At 43.4% G+C, this 14,989-nt stretch overlaps 1 protein-coding gene across 3 annotated transcripts in view; it reads right to left on the bottom strand.

Annotated features, from left to right (window-relative positions):
• heatr6 (HEAT repeat containing 6) overlaps positions 1–14,989 on the bottom strand; it is a 58,566-nt gene that overhangs the window by 31,388 nt on the left and 12,189 nt on the right. For 2 of the 3 annotated variants that reach the window (XM_041198300.1, XM_041198302.1), the window contains exons 3-11: positions 12,871–13,011; positions 11,314–11,429; positions 9,443–9,557; positions 7,212–7,313; positions 6,685–6,825; positions 3,803–4,095; positions 2,720–2,897; positions 1,586–1,792; positions 1,317–1,416 (exon numbers count right to left, since the gene is read on the bottom strand). In XM_041198300.1, the coding sequence (XP_041054234.1) occupies positions 1,317–1,416; positions 1,586–1,792; positions 2,720–2,897; positions 3,803–4,095; positions 6,685–6,825; positions 7,212–7,313; positions 9,443–9,557; positions 11,314–11,429; positions 12,871–13,011 (1,393 nt within the window). The remainder of the gene's footprint in view (positions 1–1,316; positions 1,417–1,585; positions 1,793–2,719; positions 2,898–3,802; positions 4,096–6,684; positions 6,826–7,211; positions 7,314–9,442; positions 9,558–11,313; positions 11,430–12,870; positions 13,012–14,989) is intronic. The other variant, XM_041198301.1, reaches the window with a different exon arrangement.

The raw sequence follows: 14,989 nt of genomic DNA, 5'->3' as shown, positions 1-14,989 counted from the left end.
CATGGCTGATCATCCACCTCTATGCCATTTTTCTCCAATATCCCCGTTTCCCTTGATGCCATTAGTATCTAGAAATCTATCGGTTTCTGTTTTGAACGTGCTCAATGATTGAGCTTCCACAGCCCTCTGGGGTAGAGAACTCTAAAGATTCACCACCCTCTGAGTGAAGAAATTCCTCCTCCTCTCATGGCCTGCCCTTTATTCTGAGACCGTGTCCCCTGGTTCTAGACTAACCAGACAGGGGAACCATCCCATCCACATCTACCCTGTCACGCCCTGTAAGCATTTTGTAAGCTTCAATGAGATCACCTCTCATCCTTCAAAGCTGGCAACATTCAAGAGTTTTTTTCCAAGTGCAAAATGAGTACCTAGGTATCCGATGTGGTGGAAGACGTGCTCATTATGTGTTAAAAGTGCAAAGCCCTGCCTCTGCCATACTTGTAAAGGCAGAACCTGAGACATCCAATGCCCCTTCCTGAAACAGGTCCCTTGCATATGCGAATGCCAACTTAGTGCCCTTTTCAAACTCAGAATGCAAACCTTACGAAGGATAGACAGGGAGATTAAAAATGGAAACTGACTCAAAGATGCTGTCAAATTCCAGCAGTCGGTTAGAGAGTAGGATTGGTCGAGGACTGGGAGTAAATCACCTGCCCGTTATCTCAACCAGGAGGGAATTGTGAAAAATATTAAGATAGCGAGAAGGATAACAAGGATAAAATCCAAAAAGCCAGCAAGAAATACATATGATAATTTGTGGTGATGCGCTGGAAGAGGGGGTCTACATTTATTTCTTTTGCCTGTTTATGTAATCCCATTTTCCTGTGTCCGAAATGGCTGGTTCATGTCCCAGTTTTCTGATTGTCTCGCTGTTTCTACTAAACAACCAGGTAAAACAACCAAGTACCAGAGGATAAAAAAAAACTTCTGAATTCCCTTCCAGCCATCATAAGAATTCCCACTTACACCCAGGGAACATAGAAAAACACAGACATAAGCTAAAGGTCCTCTTCATTCCACATCTGATCTGCACCCGATCCGTTCGTTTTTTCATTTTCTACCTCTCCTTCTCAACCTGCGCAGCTCCTGTCTGCCTCTCCTACATTACAAAAGTGACTGAACTTCAGAAGTATTTCGGTGGCTGTAAAGCACTTTTTGACATCCTGAGCTTGTGAAAAGTGCTATATAATCAACAGTTCTTTCTTCCTTTCCTGCTTCAGCCCATCATTCCTACTTGCCTCAATGCCACTTCTTCTTGGCCCTCAAGCAACACCACAGGTCTACTAGCAAGCAAATAAATAAATGGATACACAAACCTTTGCGACGGTTGTATGGTTTAATCTGGTTCCAAACACGGGTAAGGAGTCCTGGTTTGAGGCGATTGTATGGCACATTGGTTACCAGGTTAGCAAGGCACTGATTCAAAAATAGAGAAAAAAAAATGGAGATCATTAAACTGAATGATAAGGGCCTCAACTCAACACTTTAAGTTAAAGTTGACATCTCCAGTAATTTGGGGATTTGTGAAGTCAAGATAACTAACGACTAAGAGCTCCTGATTATAGTGGGAATAGATCTGATTTACCTTGATGATCTGTGTAAGTGTCTGTGGGGAGGATTCTGCCACTAGGGCAATCAGCAGGCATCTATGAAGCTCCCGGATGCTGGAAGCCAAGGTTGCGGAGAAAGGAGTGAAAGCTCTCCGATGATCGTTGGTGTCCTCTGCGACAGATAGGAACTGTTTAGATCCTTCCAAGATGGCTGATAAGACTTGGAGTGCACCAGCACGGACCTGACACACACAAAAACAGCACTGCAGTAGCTCATACATGGTTCTGCGGTGTCCCAAGCTTTTACCTGCTGGCCACATAGAATTGTAACATGTACCCCGGGGCCCACATATAACATTTAATTTTCATTTTTGTCTTTCATGGGATGTGAGAATCGCTGGCAAGGCCAGGATTTGTTGCTCATCCATAATGGCCCTTGAGAAGGTGGTGGTGAGCCGCCTTCTTGAATTGCTGCAGTCCATGTGGTGCAGGTACACCCACAGTGCTGTTAGGAAGAGAGTTCCAGGATTTTGACCCAGCGGCTGTGAAAGGAATGGCGATATATTTCCAAGTCAGGATGGTGTCTTGAATCGGCATTTCCATCAATATAGATCTATATGACATTATTGATATGAACAGGCTTTGATATTCCGATTCAGGATTTGTCCAACGGTAGCAGTGCTAAATTAACTGGTCTCAAATTTCCAAATACACAACATTCAAAGAGGACAAACTAGCAAGTAAGAAAGTAAAAGAAAACAGCACGTGCAAATAGGACTTTGTGAGGGCCTGATTACAAGGGTTCAGGGGACACAAACTGGAAATCTGACATTGTAGATGAATGGTCTGCATGAATCAGGGAGATCAGCAAGGTACCAGGGTCGATTGTTGGTTTGTCTTGAATTAATTGACCTCAGTGGCAGTAATGGCATGCCCTTCACTAGATGAGAAAATCAGTCAAAGTTGCCAATCTTGATTGTTATCCAGCGATCCCTGGCTTGACCCACAGGCCAACACAGCAAGGTGGATTACTCCCTCATTGTTCTTTAGACCTTGGAATCTAACTTGAGATTGATTCAAACAACAGGATTTAAAGGCAAAGCAGAAAATAAAAAATAATTCCAAAACATATGATATTGCTCCAACAGAAGGACATGCAGATCCCTTACCTTTGGTGATGGATCTTTCAAAGCAATGGTCATTAAAGACACAGCTTGTGGACTTCCAATGCCAGGCGCATCTGCAATGAAAGATGACCAGTAGCCATACAGAACTTTCTTCTCTATTGATTTTATAGTTGAAAGGAAGCAGGCCAAGGCGCCCTGACGGACTTTCGCTTGAAGTGATCTATAATCAGAAAGGAAAATTGTCGTAATATACTTTTTATTTCCTCCTCCCTTCTGTAATTTCCCCCTACACTACCTCCTCTCTACTTCGATTGAGCACGGGCTGGGCATTCAGACATACAATGCAGTAAATTGTTTCGACTGGCATGGCTCCTCGTCAGGAAGGCAAAGCTGAAAAATGGTCCCATTGGTCTTAACCATTAGCTTAAAGTAGCACAACAAATTCAGCAACCACTACTCAGTAATCAAGGCTTCAGGGCAAGGCCACTGCCTGTCTCTAATTGGGCAGAACACTGCAGAGCATTTTTATGCTAAATACGCAATATTACAAAGTTGCCATAGACTGCACATGATAGCACTTTGTACACTTCTAATTCTTCCTAATGTTTAGTCCCAGAAACCTTACAGATCTTTTATACAGCAGCATCAGACTTATTTGCATGTTGAAAACAAAGGGCGTTCAGCACAAGAACATTTTAGATTTCCCTCTATTCTTTCTTGGGATACGGGCATGGCTGGCAAAGCCGGCATTTGTTGTCCGTCCCTAATTGCCCTTGAACTGAGTGACTTGCTAGGTCATTTCACAGGGCAGTTAAGAGTCAACCACATTGCTGTGGGTCTGGAGTCACAAGTAGGTCAGGCCAGGTAAGGAAGGCAGATTTCCTTCCCTAAAGGGCATGAGTGAACCAGATGGGTTTTTAACAACAAAAAAATGACCACCATTACTAAGAGTAGCTTTCAATTCCAGATTTATTCCACTAGCTGCTGTGGTGGGATTTGAACCCGTGTCCCCAGAGCATTAGCCTGGGTCTCTGAGTTACTAGACCAGTGACAATATCACTACGCTACCGTCTCTCCGAGTTTTAGATTTTAAATCAATGCCAAATATATGAATGAAAAACTCACCTCAGTTTGCTCTGGATTCCTCCCTCAGTGTCTGAATACTCAGAGTCAGAACTATTTATTTTTTTCCAGCTAGGACAGAAGGAATGTGAAGAATCTTTACCATCGAGAGAAGAAACTGTCTTGTCAGAATAGTTCTTTGGTTCCTGGAGAAGGCTGAAAGTTGAGTCACCTTCTCTCTGCCCCCCACTCTCCACTCCATGGAGTGGTTCTGGCTGTGCTGTCTCTCTCCAGTCCTCATGTTGGTCCTCTGATTGTTCCTTCTTGTTTTTGGATCGAGATTTCTTTTTTTTATGCTTTTTTTAAGAACAGAAAATTAAAAATGTATACTTTTGAAAAAAGCAACACTTGATTCACCCTGACCAACCTCCCTCCCTTAAAACATATTTCCCAATCAGAAAACTATCTTTCAGCCGGACTGTAAAATACAGCTGTGTTTTTTGCCTTATTTGTCTTTCTTGGCGGTTGGAAAATGGTTTCCTGGACACAACCAATCCTCTGAGAGACCATTCTTCATTTATGAGACATCAGGGGCCTGTTCAACTATGAAATTTATAAAATCCCTGATGGTAATCGCTCCACCATTGGTGACCAGGCTTTCAATTCCCCATGCCCTAACCTCCCTATACCTCCCACCTTGCTTTCCTCCTTTGAGACCTCCTTAATATCTACGTCTAATTAAGCTTTTGGTCATCTGCCCTAATATATCTCCTTCTGTGGCTCGGTGTCATATTTTGTTTCATAGCGCTCCTGTGAAGCACCTTAGGATGTTTCATCACGTTAAGAAGTTATATAAATATAAGTAGTTGTTCTGTTTGTTGCTGTTGTTGTTGAACCACATCCTGAGTGAGAACCCATGCTGATTTCCCTCCTCGCTCTTGCCCAGGTCTTTCAAAGTCATTCTCGTGCCCTTATCAACAGCTTTGGGTCAATATCAGCTCATTCAACACACACCTGGGATCAACCTGCTCTGTAGCGCTCAGTTGAGCATTAGCTGGTGCATTTGCCCAATGTGTCACTGTGGGGCCTCTATGATCACGTCTGTGGCAGAATTACTCGCTGACAACTTCAGCTACAACTCTGTCTTGATTCTTTTGCGTAAGTTTAAACATGCTGTTCTAATTTAATCAATTTTCGCTTCATACATCTTCCAACAGACATCCTAAATAGTAGATGCAGGGGCTGTCGGTTCAGTTATCCCTCACCCATCAAGAAATCAAACAATTGAGGGAGAAAATCGAAACTGACAGCTTAAAATCCTTCCAGTCGTTTGCACAATGAAAACTGATGGATGGTATAAGTAAAGGGGCCCAATTTAATTCCACCTGCAAGGAAACTGAGGATAACTCCCTGTTAGAATACAACACTACAAATTAGATAGCACTGGTACTCTTGAATTTTTAGGTACTCGGGCGCGTGCAATCGGTGGGCCAGGAAACGGAACCCTGACAGCGATTTCATGCTGGCTGGCCAATTAGCGCTGCCGGGGGGGGGGGGGGGGGGTGAGAAGGCGGGCAGCGACACCACTGCAGGTATGGGTGAACGCCGCACGAGAGCTCTCTGAAGGCAGGCAGCTGCCTCAGGGAGCTGCAGGCCTGCAAATAATGAAATAAAGCAGTAAAGTAAAAAGCTGCAGAAAAATGTCGAGGCATCATAATAAAAATGCTGTCCACGGATATTCCTTTTTATTTTGCTTCCTAACGGAGATCTCATCCCGGCCTCGGATGAGGTTTGACGAAAAACGTAAAGGCCGCCTGGCCGATTCACCCGTCCGCCAACCATAAGGTAGGACGGGCCATGGAAAATCAGAGACAATTGCGCCGTTAATGGGCTTGATTGTCCGCTTAATTGTGGGCGGGCGCGTTTCCGACTCCTGCGCGCGCCCGTCGAGTGAAACATCGTGCGAGTGCGCAATGACGTCAGAATGCTCGCCCGCAGTCATCTCGCGCTCCTTTATGCCCGATCGGGTCAGCCGTGCGCCCACCCACAGGGCGTAAAATTCTGCCCCATGGGCTCAGGTCACTTGCTTCACCCCAAAAGGCGGGTTTGGATATAGAATGTTCTTGGGTCCATTTGATCTCACCCTTCTAGTTCTTGATGATTCTCCCGACCGTGTCCTTTGCAGCCACCTGTGGCCTTTCAATTTAGCGAAACTGGCACTGGCATAGGGGAAGCTGCTCCCCAACAAAGTAAAACCAGACATGGCATTGGTTGAAAATGCAGGCTTGAGTTGCCAGATGCTGCTCTCCATTTAGGGGCACCACGACACCCTTAAAACGTCCTTCCACCACAGATTCCACACAATACACTCGGGGTCCAGGAAATGCCATTCAAGAGTAAAGAAACACTGATATTTATGTAGCGCTTTATCATGTTTCTCAGAAAAGCCTCAGTGTGCTTCACATACAATGCACAACTTTAAAGTGTCGTGCCTGATTATGTAGGCACACAGCAGCAGCCGTTTTGCACACAGTGAGATCTGATAATCAGCGCTAAAGTTATGAACCGTTTGATTTTTTTTCATGTTTCAGGCTTCACCCTTGTGAATTAGGACATCATCTGAACCCTTTGGCTGTAACCTTAACTCTCAGTGATGGTGTAAAAGGAGTCAGATCATTTTAACTACCCATTACACATGGCAACCAGTTCTCCTCTCCGTTGAAGGACAAGGAAGTGAAAATTGGCATGCGTTTATAATAGGCAACAAATTCAACATCGTCCATTATACACCATTACCTGCAGCTAAAATGATCACTCTTGATGTGTTGTTGCTTTACAACATAGAGCTTCAATGTAGCAGATGCCACTTACTTAGATAAACAAAGATATCTCAAAAGTTGCAACATCTTTCACTCTTAACCATATTACTGAGAATATGTTATTACCCCCACTTGCTTTGAAGAGTTTGTAGCACCTCCTGTTGGCTCCTTCGTGGGTGAGCTACCTTCATACTGGGGCAGAGGGGCTGGGTAAAGGACAGCAGGAACTTCAATGTTCACACCTGGAAAACCATAGAACATGTATGTCTGGGAAGAAATAAACACAAGAAAAATAAGACACTTGACTGGGAGATTAACTGCAGAGTGCACATCAAGCTAAAATTCATTTTGCTAACGTTCAACAGAGTTTCAAGGTAAGGTGGATCGCTCAGTTTTCACAGTCTCCCAGCAGACTGCACCCTCCAACGCTTCCAAGCAGACAGACTGCAGGGATCCACCTTACCCTGGATCACTCCAATATGTCAGCTCCACCATGGATACAGGGTTTAAATCATGTAATTAAACAATGGACATGGTACGTGGATAAGTGCTGGTTGGCAATGCTTCTCCTCTAGATTTATCTTCTCTGCTAACAAAGTAGTTGTTAAACCATGAAAACAATGTTATATTGTTGTTAATTTACATCCATTTACCTTTAAAACTGCCAGGAGAGTCCCCAGTTGATCGGTTTGCGTCAGATTAATTCTCCCTGCATTCAGAATGGAATGGATGCCCTTCAATGCATTTTGCAACAACTGAAACAAGAATTATAACCAAATCATACGTCCAGCAAAGAATATGTAGGGTTCAGAATCTTCGCTTAGATATGAGAGGTGGAGTACAGTGGTATGGTGAATTGGACCACCAACACACAAAGTGTCAGGGCACCGAGAAACATATAGTCAGTTCCAACAGTGCTACATTCCAAATCTTAGCTCTGGTATTGTGATAGGCCACTCCACTGAGGGGAGTGAAAAATCAGAGCAAAAATTACCAAGCCACCAATCTCCGGGAAATGTCAGAGACCCAAGGCAGAAAACGTGAGGCAAATTCACAAAATTTTCCTGCTTAAAACATCGCAGTAGAAATCCTTTCAGGGTCTCTTCAGTGGCTCAAGGGATGGATGCATTATATGGTGTCGCACCGGTCAATATAAGCACAGACTAGGGAGAGGCAACCACAAAGAAACCATGTTTTCAGCTCCTGATCGCTCCTCAATGGCCCCTTTTGGAAAATGCACATAGTGTGGTCATTGGACAAGGAGAGGATCAGACTCACACAACCTTTGATAACCACTACTCTTTTAAGAAGGTCAAAATGGCGTGAACTAGAGACTCCATTTTTACCTCTTTCAATTTCCTTATCATACACAGGAAATTCAGATCAAAGTTTGTGAAGCATATTGGGTTTACTAAAACCATCATCAACTCTGCTCTGGCCTTTCTCTGCTCCTCTCCAGAAGGCATTGACAGTTTGCAATTCAATTGGCAGGGGAACAACTTAACCCAGTCTGGACTTTATGCCTTGTAAGGTCTTGCTCACTCCTCGAAAAAGTTACTTTTTCTGTCAGCCCATACAGCATAACTTTGTTTAATAACAAATTCTGTCGTTTGAGTCCTTGTGGATATCAGCATCCACATGATACACTTTGGAACATTATTGTAGACTCGAGGCTTTTCATCACATCACGGGCACTTCTCTCAATCTATAGGAACAGAAACATTGTGACCTGATTTTGAGTAGAAGTGAATACAAATCAAGGGAGTTAACTTAGAAACATGCTTCCTGCTGAGACAGCAAATCTGAGACACTGCATTGTCACGCGGTGAGCTCAGTCTTAACAAAGCTATCATGGAGAAGCAATGAGCAGAGGTCAGGTAAAGTCCCCACTGGAACAAAGATCCAGCCACCTCCCAGCAGACAGCTACCTGGTCTGTCTCCGTGGTCTGTGGACAGGGTCTGGCACTGAGAGGGTGCTAAGAAAGCTGGGTTAACAAATAATGTAATTATTTTTATATATTTTTCAAAATTATAACAAGAAGCTGAACCCTTTATGCTGTGCTACTTGCCTGAGACTGATAGATGCAGAATACAATTCACAGTTAGCAACACCCATGTTATAAAGCAGGCTGTCCCTGATTATGAATCATAATCTGGGCACCACGAGCTCTGTTTCTTGCCACTAAATTGTGAATGTCTTGAAAGCACAGACATGAACTTTCACACTCATTGCTGGCTCATGCCTGTTAGTTTCCACACGGAGAGCTCATGATCTCTGGCATAAGGATAAAAGAAAGACTTGCACATATAAACATAGTGCCTTTCACACCCTCAGGACATCTGAAAGCACTTTACAACTACTAAAGTACTTTTGAAGTCTACTTATTGTTGTAATGTAGGAAATGCAGCAGGCCAGCTGCACACAGCAAAATCCCACAAACAGTAATAAAATACGTGACCAGATCATCTGCTTTACTTGTTGGTTGAGGGATAAATGTTAGGAAGGAAGAACTCTTTTGCTATTTGAATCATGCCATGAAATCTTTTACTTTAATCCAAGCGCACAATCAAGGACTCTGTTTATGTTTCATCAGAAAGACAGCACCTCCAACAGTGCAACATTTCCTCGGTGCTGCACTGGGGGTGTCAGCTTCAATTTTGTGTTCAAGTCTCTGAAGCAGGACTTCATGGCCACAAGCTTGCTGTCATGCTAAGCGGAGACCAGGCACATCCCTACCAGAAAGGAAGGAAAGGTCAAAGGGCAGGTTACCCTGGCTGTTTAAATACATTTCCCAGGAATTAGTTATTTAGTGGCAGGAGCCAACTGCATTGTGATTAAAAATAAACGTGTAACAGTGCCCTTGGAAACATACTGGCTATTTACCTTACAAACCGTAACATCATCGACTTCAGGAGACTTTGGATTCCTCATCACAACTAGAAAGGTCTGCAGAGACACAGTTTTATACTGTTCCTCCAGGTAAGGCTGTCCAGGTATACTATCAGCAAGAAATGGAAGCATTTTATAAAGATTATTAGTGCAATATGTGTATTAACAGCTGGCATGTATCACGGATATACATTCTCAGTTTATAATAAACCTACTTCAGTCTGCAAGGTGTGAGTTTATCCCTCCCTTCCTAAAGTAGCAGAATGATTTAAAGTACTTCTATATTATGCTCATACTGCTGAAAACTTAGGCGCGAGGTCTATGTGCCATAGAGGGAGAGCAACGAAGGTTCACCTGGTTGATTCCTGGAATGGCAAGATTGTCCTATGAGGAGAAATTGAGGAGACTGACCCTGTATTCTCTAGAGTTCAGGAGAATGAGGGGTGATCTCATTAAAACATGCAAAGTTCTTGCAGAACTCGACAGAGTAGATGGAGGAAGGATGTTTCCCCTGGCTTGGGGGTCTAGAACAAGGGGACACTGTCTCAGAGTAAAGGTAAGACCATTTAGGACTGAGATGAGGAGAAATTTTTTCCATTCAGAGGGTGGTGAATCTTTGCAATTCTCTACCCCAGAGGGCTGTGGAAGCTCAGTCACTGAGTATGTTCAAGACAGAGAGTGATAGATTTCTTCTTATTAAATACAATAAGGGGCATGAGGATGGTGCAGGAAAATGGCATTGAGGTGGAAGATTAGTCATGCTTCAGTTGAATCGCGGAGCAGGCTCAAGGGGCTGAATGGCCTACTCCCGCTCTTATTTCCTATGTTCCCATGTAGCTGGCATTGACAGCAGAGATAAATCTGCCAAATTTACTATGGCCAACTGCCATGGACAGCCAGGCCCAAGGTTCTTCAGCCTTGAAGGGTATTTCTATTGTGTATCAGGTGGTGATGGTGGCAGGGGATTGAGGGTCTGTGGGGTTGGAATATAGGGCAAGACTGTGCTCTGCCTGGTCTTCATCCCACTACATATATAACATTGAACTGAACTTTTAAGGAATGATGATCAGAATTGATTGCAATGAGTGGATCTTCTAATCCTGTCAACACAAAGCATATTGGTGAAACCTACTTCCACCAATAGCTCAACGTGGCAGCAGTGTGCACCATCTACAAGATGCACTACAGCAACTCGCCAAGGCTTCTTCAACAGCACCTCCAGAACCCGTGACCTCTACCACCTTGAAGAACAAGAGCAGCAAGCGCATAGGAATACCACCACTTCTCCAAATTTCCCTCCAAGTCACACACCATCCCGGCTTGGAAATATATCGTTATTCCTTCATCGCCACCGGGTGAAAATCCTGGAGCTCCCTCCCTAACAGCACTGTAGGAGTATCTTCACCACATGAGCTGCAGCGATTCAAGAAGGTGACACCACTGTCTCAAGGGCAAATGGGGATTGGTAATAAGACGCCCAGACGATGTGAATTAATAATTAAATGAAAAATACAAAACTGCACCAGCATGCCAAAAAAACTACAAAACCAGTCATAATTTTGCGATCAAACAATTCTCCAGCTTGACCACTAGATGGGAAGTTGCACTTTGGTAGGACAGAACAGTGTATCTCTGTGGTAAACAGACTGTTTCATTCAGCTACAAATTCATCTCCTGTCAGCCATCCAGGGAGATGTCTTGGTGTCTTAGGAGAAGAGCTCCTTTAAATCCTGTCCCTCCATCCCTTTAATCTTCTGCTGCCTAAAATAGCACAGGCCAGCGATGAAAACGGGTGATTTAAGGGTTCAATATTTGCCAGATTACAAATTAACCTGCGCCAAATTACTTAAGATTTGAAAGCCTACCCAAGACAGAGATTGGCCATGCAGTACACAGCAGCCCTCCGCAGGTCCACATCTGGCTGTGTCGGTGCACTAAGCTGCAGTAAGATTCCTTTTTTCCCCAGCAGGTCTGGAAGGAACTGGAAGAAAATACGAAATAGAAACCACATCACGAATCTGTCAGCACCCTTAACTGAATCAAGTTACAGATCTGCGTACCTCTCAGCACCATATTAAAAGTCAGGGGAAAAAAGTACATCAAACCAGAGTAAATGGAGGCATAAAACCGGAAATGCAGGAAACGCCTGTCAGTGTTTGCAAGGAGAAAGGTCAGGTTGCCGTTTTAGTCAGACACCCAGGTACAAAGGATGACCCCTGAGGGGTGTGAGGCAAGCAACTCTGCCAAGACTTGTGGCAGAATTTGAGGTATCCAGTTCCAATGAGTTCCCACTCCATTTAGTTTGTACAGAAAATCCAAATTTGGGGCAAGAGAATTTCTTCCCCTGTCCCCCCCTCCCATGCGCTGGCAGCAGTTTTGGGAGAGTGTCCAGGAGAACTGCTGCACTTCTCTGTGAGTGCTACCAGGATCACCTTTTGATAAGGCCCAGCTGCAGAATGCCTGCTGAAGGCTCCCGTATTACACCATTTCTCAACTGTCCTGTGTCTTCAGGGGAAAAATGCGAAAGAAATCTTATTGACCCAGTCCTAATGTCCATCTCAGAGTACCAGCATGTTGCTCTGAACTTCTGCTGCCTTCACAGGGCTAGAGACCCAGGAACCTGCCCTTTTTAGCTAAATAACAACAGCCCCCCAGGACTTGGAACAATGTCACCCATTGAAATTTAGCAGTGGACGGAGGTTTCACCCAACCTCACTTCAAGCTGCATGACCAGGTCATGAGATCTCTGGGCATCTACGATTAGGCCCATTTCAATTAAATGGTCTCTTCACAAAACATTAATCTGACCTTTTTTTCCAGATGCTGACAGATCTGCTGTATTTCCAGCATTTTCTGGCTTTATTGCAGATTTTTAGCATTTTCCATTTCCATGATAACACAAAAAGCTGGCTGAACAGGAGTTCAGCAACATTCATTATTAACATGACCAGGAAAGCCAAAATCTCAGCATCCAAGTTTTTAAAAAATATTTTGTCAAATTTCTCCCCACTCCTCTTCTCCTAAATACGTTCAAAGAATCGTACAACACAGAAGGTGGCCATTGGGCCCAACCTGCCAGTGCCAGCTCTTTGAAAGAGTTATCTGATTAGTCAAGCCGGCACCCCACTCCCACCCTGCGCCGCTCATAACTCTGCAATTTTTATCCTTTTTAATTACATATCCAACTGCCTTTTGAATATTACTACATCATCTACTTCCTCCTTCCTTTTAGGCAGGGCAACCAGATCCTAACAACTCACTGTTCAAGATCATTGCCACTCTTTGACTCACTTGACACAGATCAGGAATCAAACCTGCTATTCGCCTAGTCTGCATGGCTCTGCTCCACACCGTCTAAGCCAGCAGAGGAGGTCTGCAACATGGTGTTTCCCTTAAACAAAAAATAAAAGACCCAAACGTACCTTCTGGCACCGTGGTCCATTACCGTAGACAAGAGCAGCCACCGCCTGCAGTATTTCAACATGAGTCCAGGAGTTGCACTGTTGCAGTGCTCGGATGCAGTAGGAGAGAAGATGATCCAAACTCTGCTCATCCACTGTCACCTTGGGGCACAGCAAAACTAATGAGTTCTCCAAGTGTCTTGGCCAACATTCCTCCCTCAGACAATTGCTCCGAAAACAGATTGGCTAGCCACCCATCGCATGCACGGCGGCTCTCTAGAAGAACTAATCACTTAATCCCCGCTCTGTACCTTGAAAGAGAAAAATCTGAAATACTTCTCCACTTACCTTTTAAAAGGTATTAAGGAGTATTCTTCCACCACTGTTTCTATTAGGACATTGCATACCTTAACAGCCAATTAAAGAAAAAAATAATTCTTCTGGCTTCTCCCCTTTGGTGAAGACCCTGAACTGATGTTCTCTAATTACCATTATCGCATGGACAAATATGAACGCTTCAGAGAAAGCCAGCATTGGTTTGTAGTCATATCTAACTGACTTAGTTGAATTTTTTGATAAGGTTATCAGCATGGCAGCTAAGGGAGTGGCCTTGGACGTTATTTATATTGATTTCCAGAAGACATTCGATAAGACTCCAAACAAGCAATGTTTGCAAAAATGAAAGCACATGGCTTTGGAGGCAGCCTTTTGTCATGGGTAGGGAATTGTTTAGGAAGTAGGAAACTGAGAGAAGGGATAATGAGTACGTATCCAATGAGCAGAGTGTAATTTCTGTTGCCCTGAGCTCTACACTGGAGCCTCAGCTTGTCACCGTTTTTATCAGTGACTTAAATAAAGGAATAGAGAACCGTACATCTAAGTTTGCTAACGACACTAACTTAGAGGGCACAGTAAATGGTGTAGATGAAGCAGAAAGATTAATTGACAGATTAATTGAGTGGATAAAACTGTGACAGATGGAGCTCAGTGAGGGGAAGTGAGAGGTTATCCACTTTGGATCTAAGAAAAGTAGATCAGAGTATTTTCTAAATCGTAAGCAACTAGGAACTGTGGAGGAGCAGAGAGATTTAGGGACCAATGTAGAGAAAGCACTAAAGGCTATTGGGCAGGTACAGAATGTGATTAAATAGGCTAATGGAATATTAGCCTTTATCTCAAGGGGCTAGAATACAAAGACATGGATACTGCGCTACAGTTGTATAAAGTTCTGGATAGACTTCATTTGAAGTATTGTGTTCAATTCTGGGCACCACACCTCAGGAAGGATCTACTGGCAGTACTGCACAGATTCAGCAGAATAATAATGTAGTTAAAGGGGTTAAATTAGGAAGACAGTTATACAGACTAGGCTAATATTTCCTTGAGCATAGAAAATTAAGGGGTAATCTAATTAAGGCATTTAAGATGATTTAATAGAGAGGAAGTATTCCCTATGTTTGGGGGATCCAGAACAAAGAGACATAACCTTAAAATTAGTGTTTGATCATTCAAGAGTGATGTCAGAAAGCATTTTTTCACACAAGGGGTGGTGGAAATCTGGAACTTTATTCCCCCAAAGTGATGCTGAGGCCAGGGGTCAATTGAAAATTTCAAAATTGAGACTGACAGATTTTTGTTAGGCATGGGTTTGTTAATTATATAGTATAAAAACAGAAAGTGCCGGAAATACACAGCAGGTCTGGCAGCATCTGTGGAGAGAGAAACAGAGTTAACGCTTTGAGTCAAATATAACTCTTCTTCAGAACTTCAGTCATATTCAACTCAAAACTTAACTCTGTTTCTCTCTCCACAGATGCTGCCTGGCCGGCTGAGTATTTCCAGCACTTCTTGCTTTTATTTCTGATGTCAAGCATCTGCAGTATTTTTGCTTTAATTATATAATAATTGTATTCAATTGTATGCAAGTGGTAGTATTAACTAGAGATTCGCTTGCGCCCCTATAAATAGAGTGAAACCATGGTTGTTAGGTTAAGCGATGCGTGCTTGTAATGTGTAATTCTATAAATAAGTGCTTTTAAAATGTGTAAATCCTTCCCCAAATGGCTTTCTGCAGCATAACTGGATATTAATGGATATAAAAGCAAGGCAGGTAGGTGGCATTGAAATAAAGGTCAGCTAT

Source organism: Carcharodon carcharias, chromosome 10 (assembly GCF_017639515.1).
Source record: "Carcharodon carcharias isolate sCarCar2 chromosome 10, sCarCar2.pri, whole genome shotgun sequence".
NCBI lineage: Eukaryota > Metazoa > Chordata > Chondrichthyes > Lamniformes > Lamnidae > Carcharodon > Carcharodon carcharias.
This window is presented reverse-complemented; position numbering and strand designations above follow the sequence as displayed.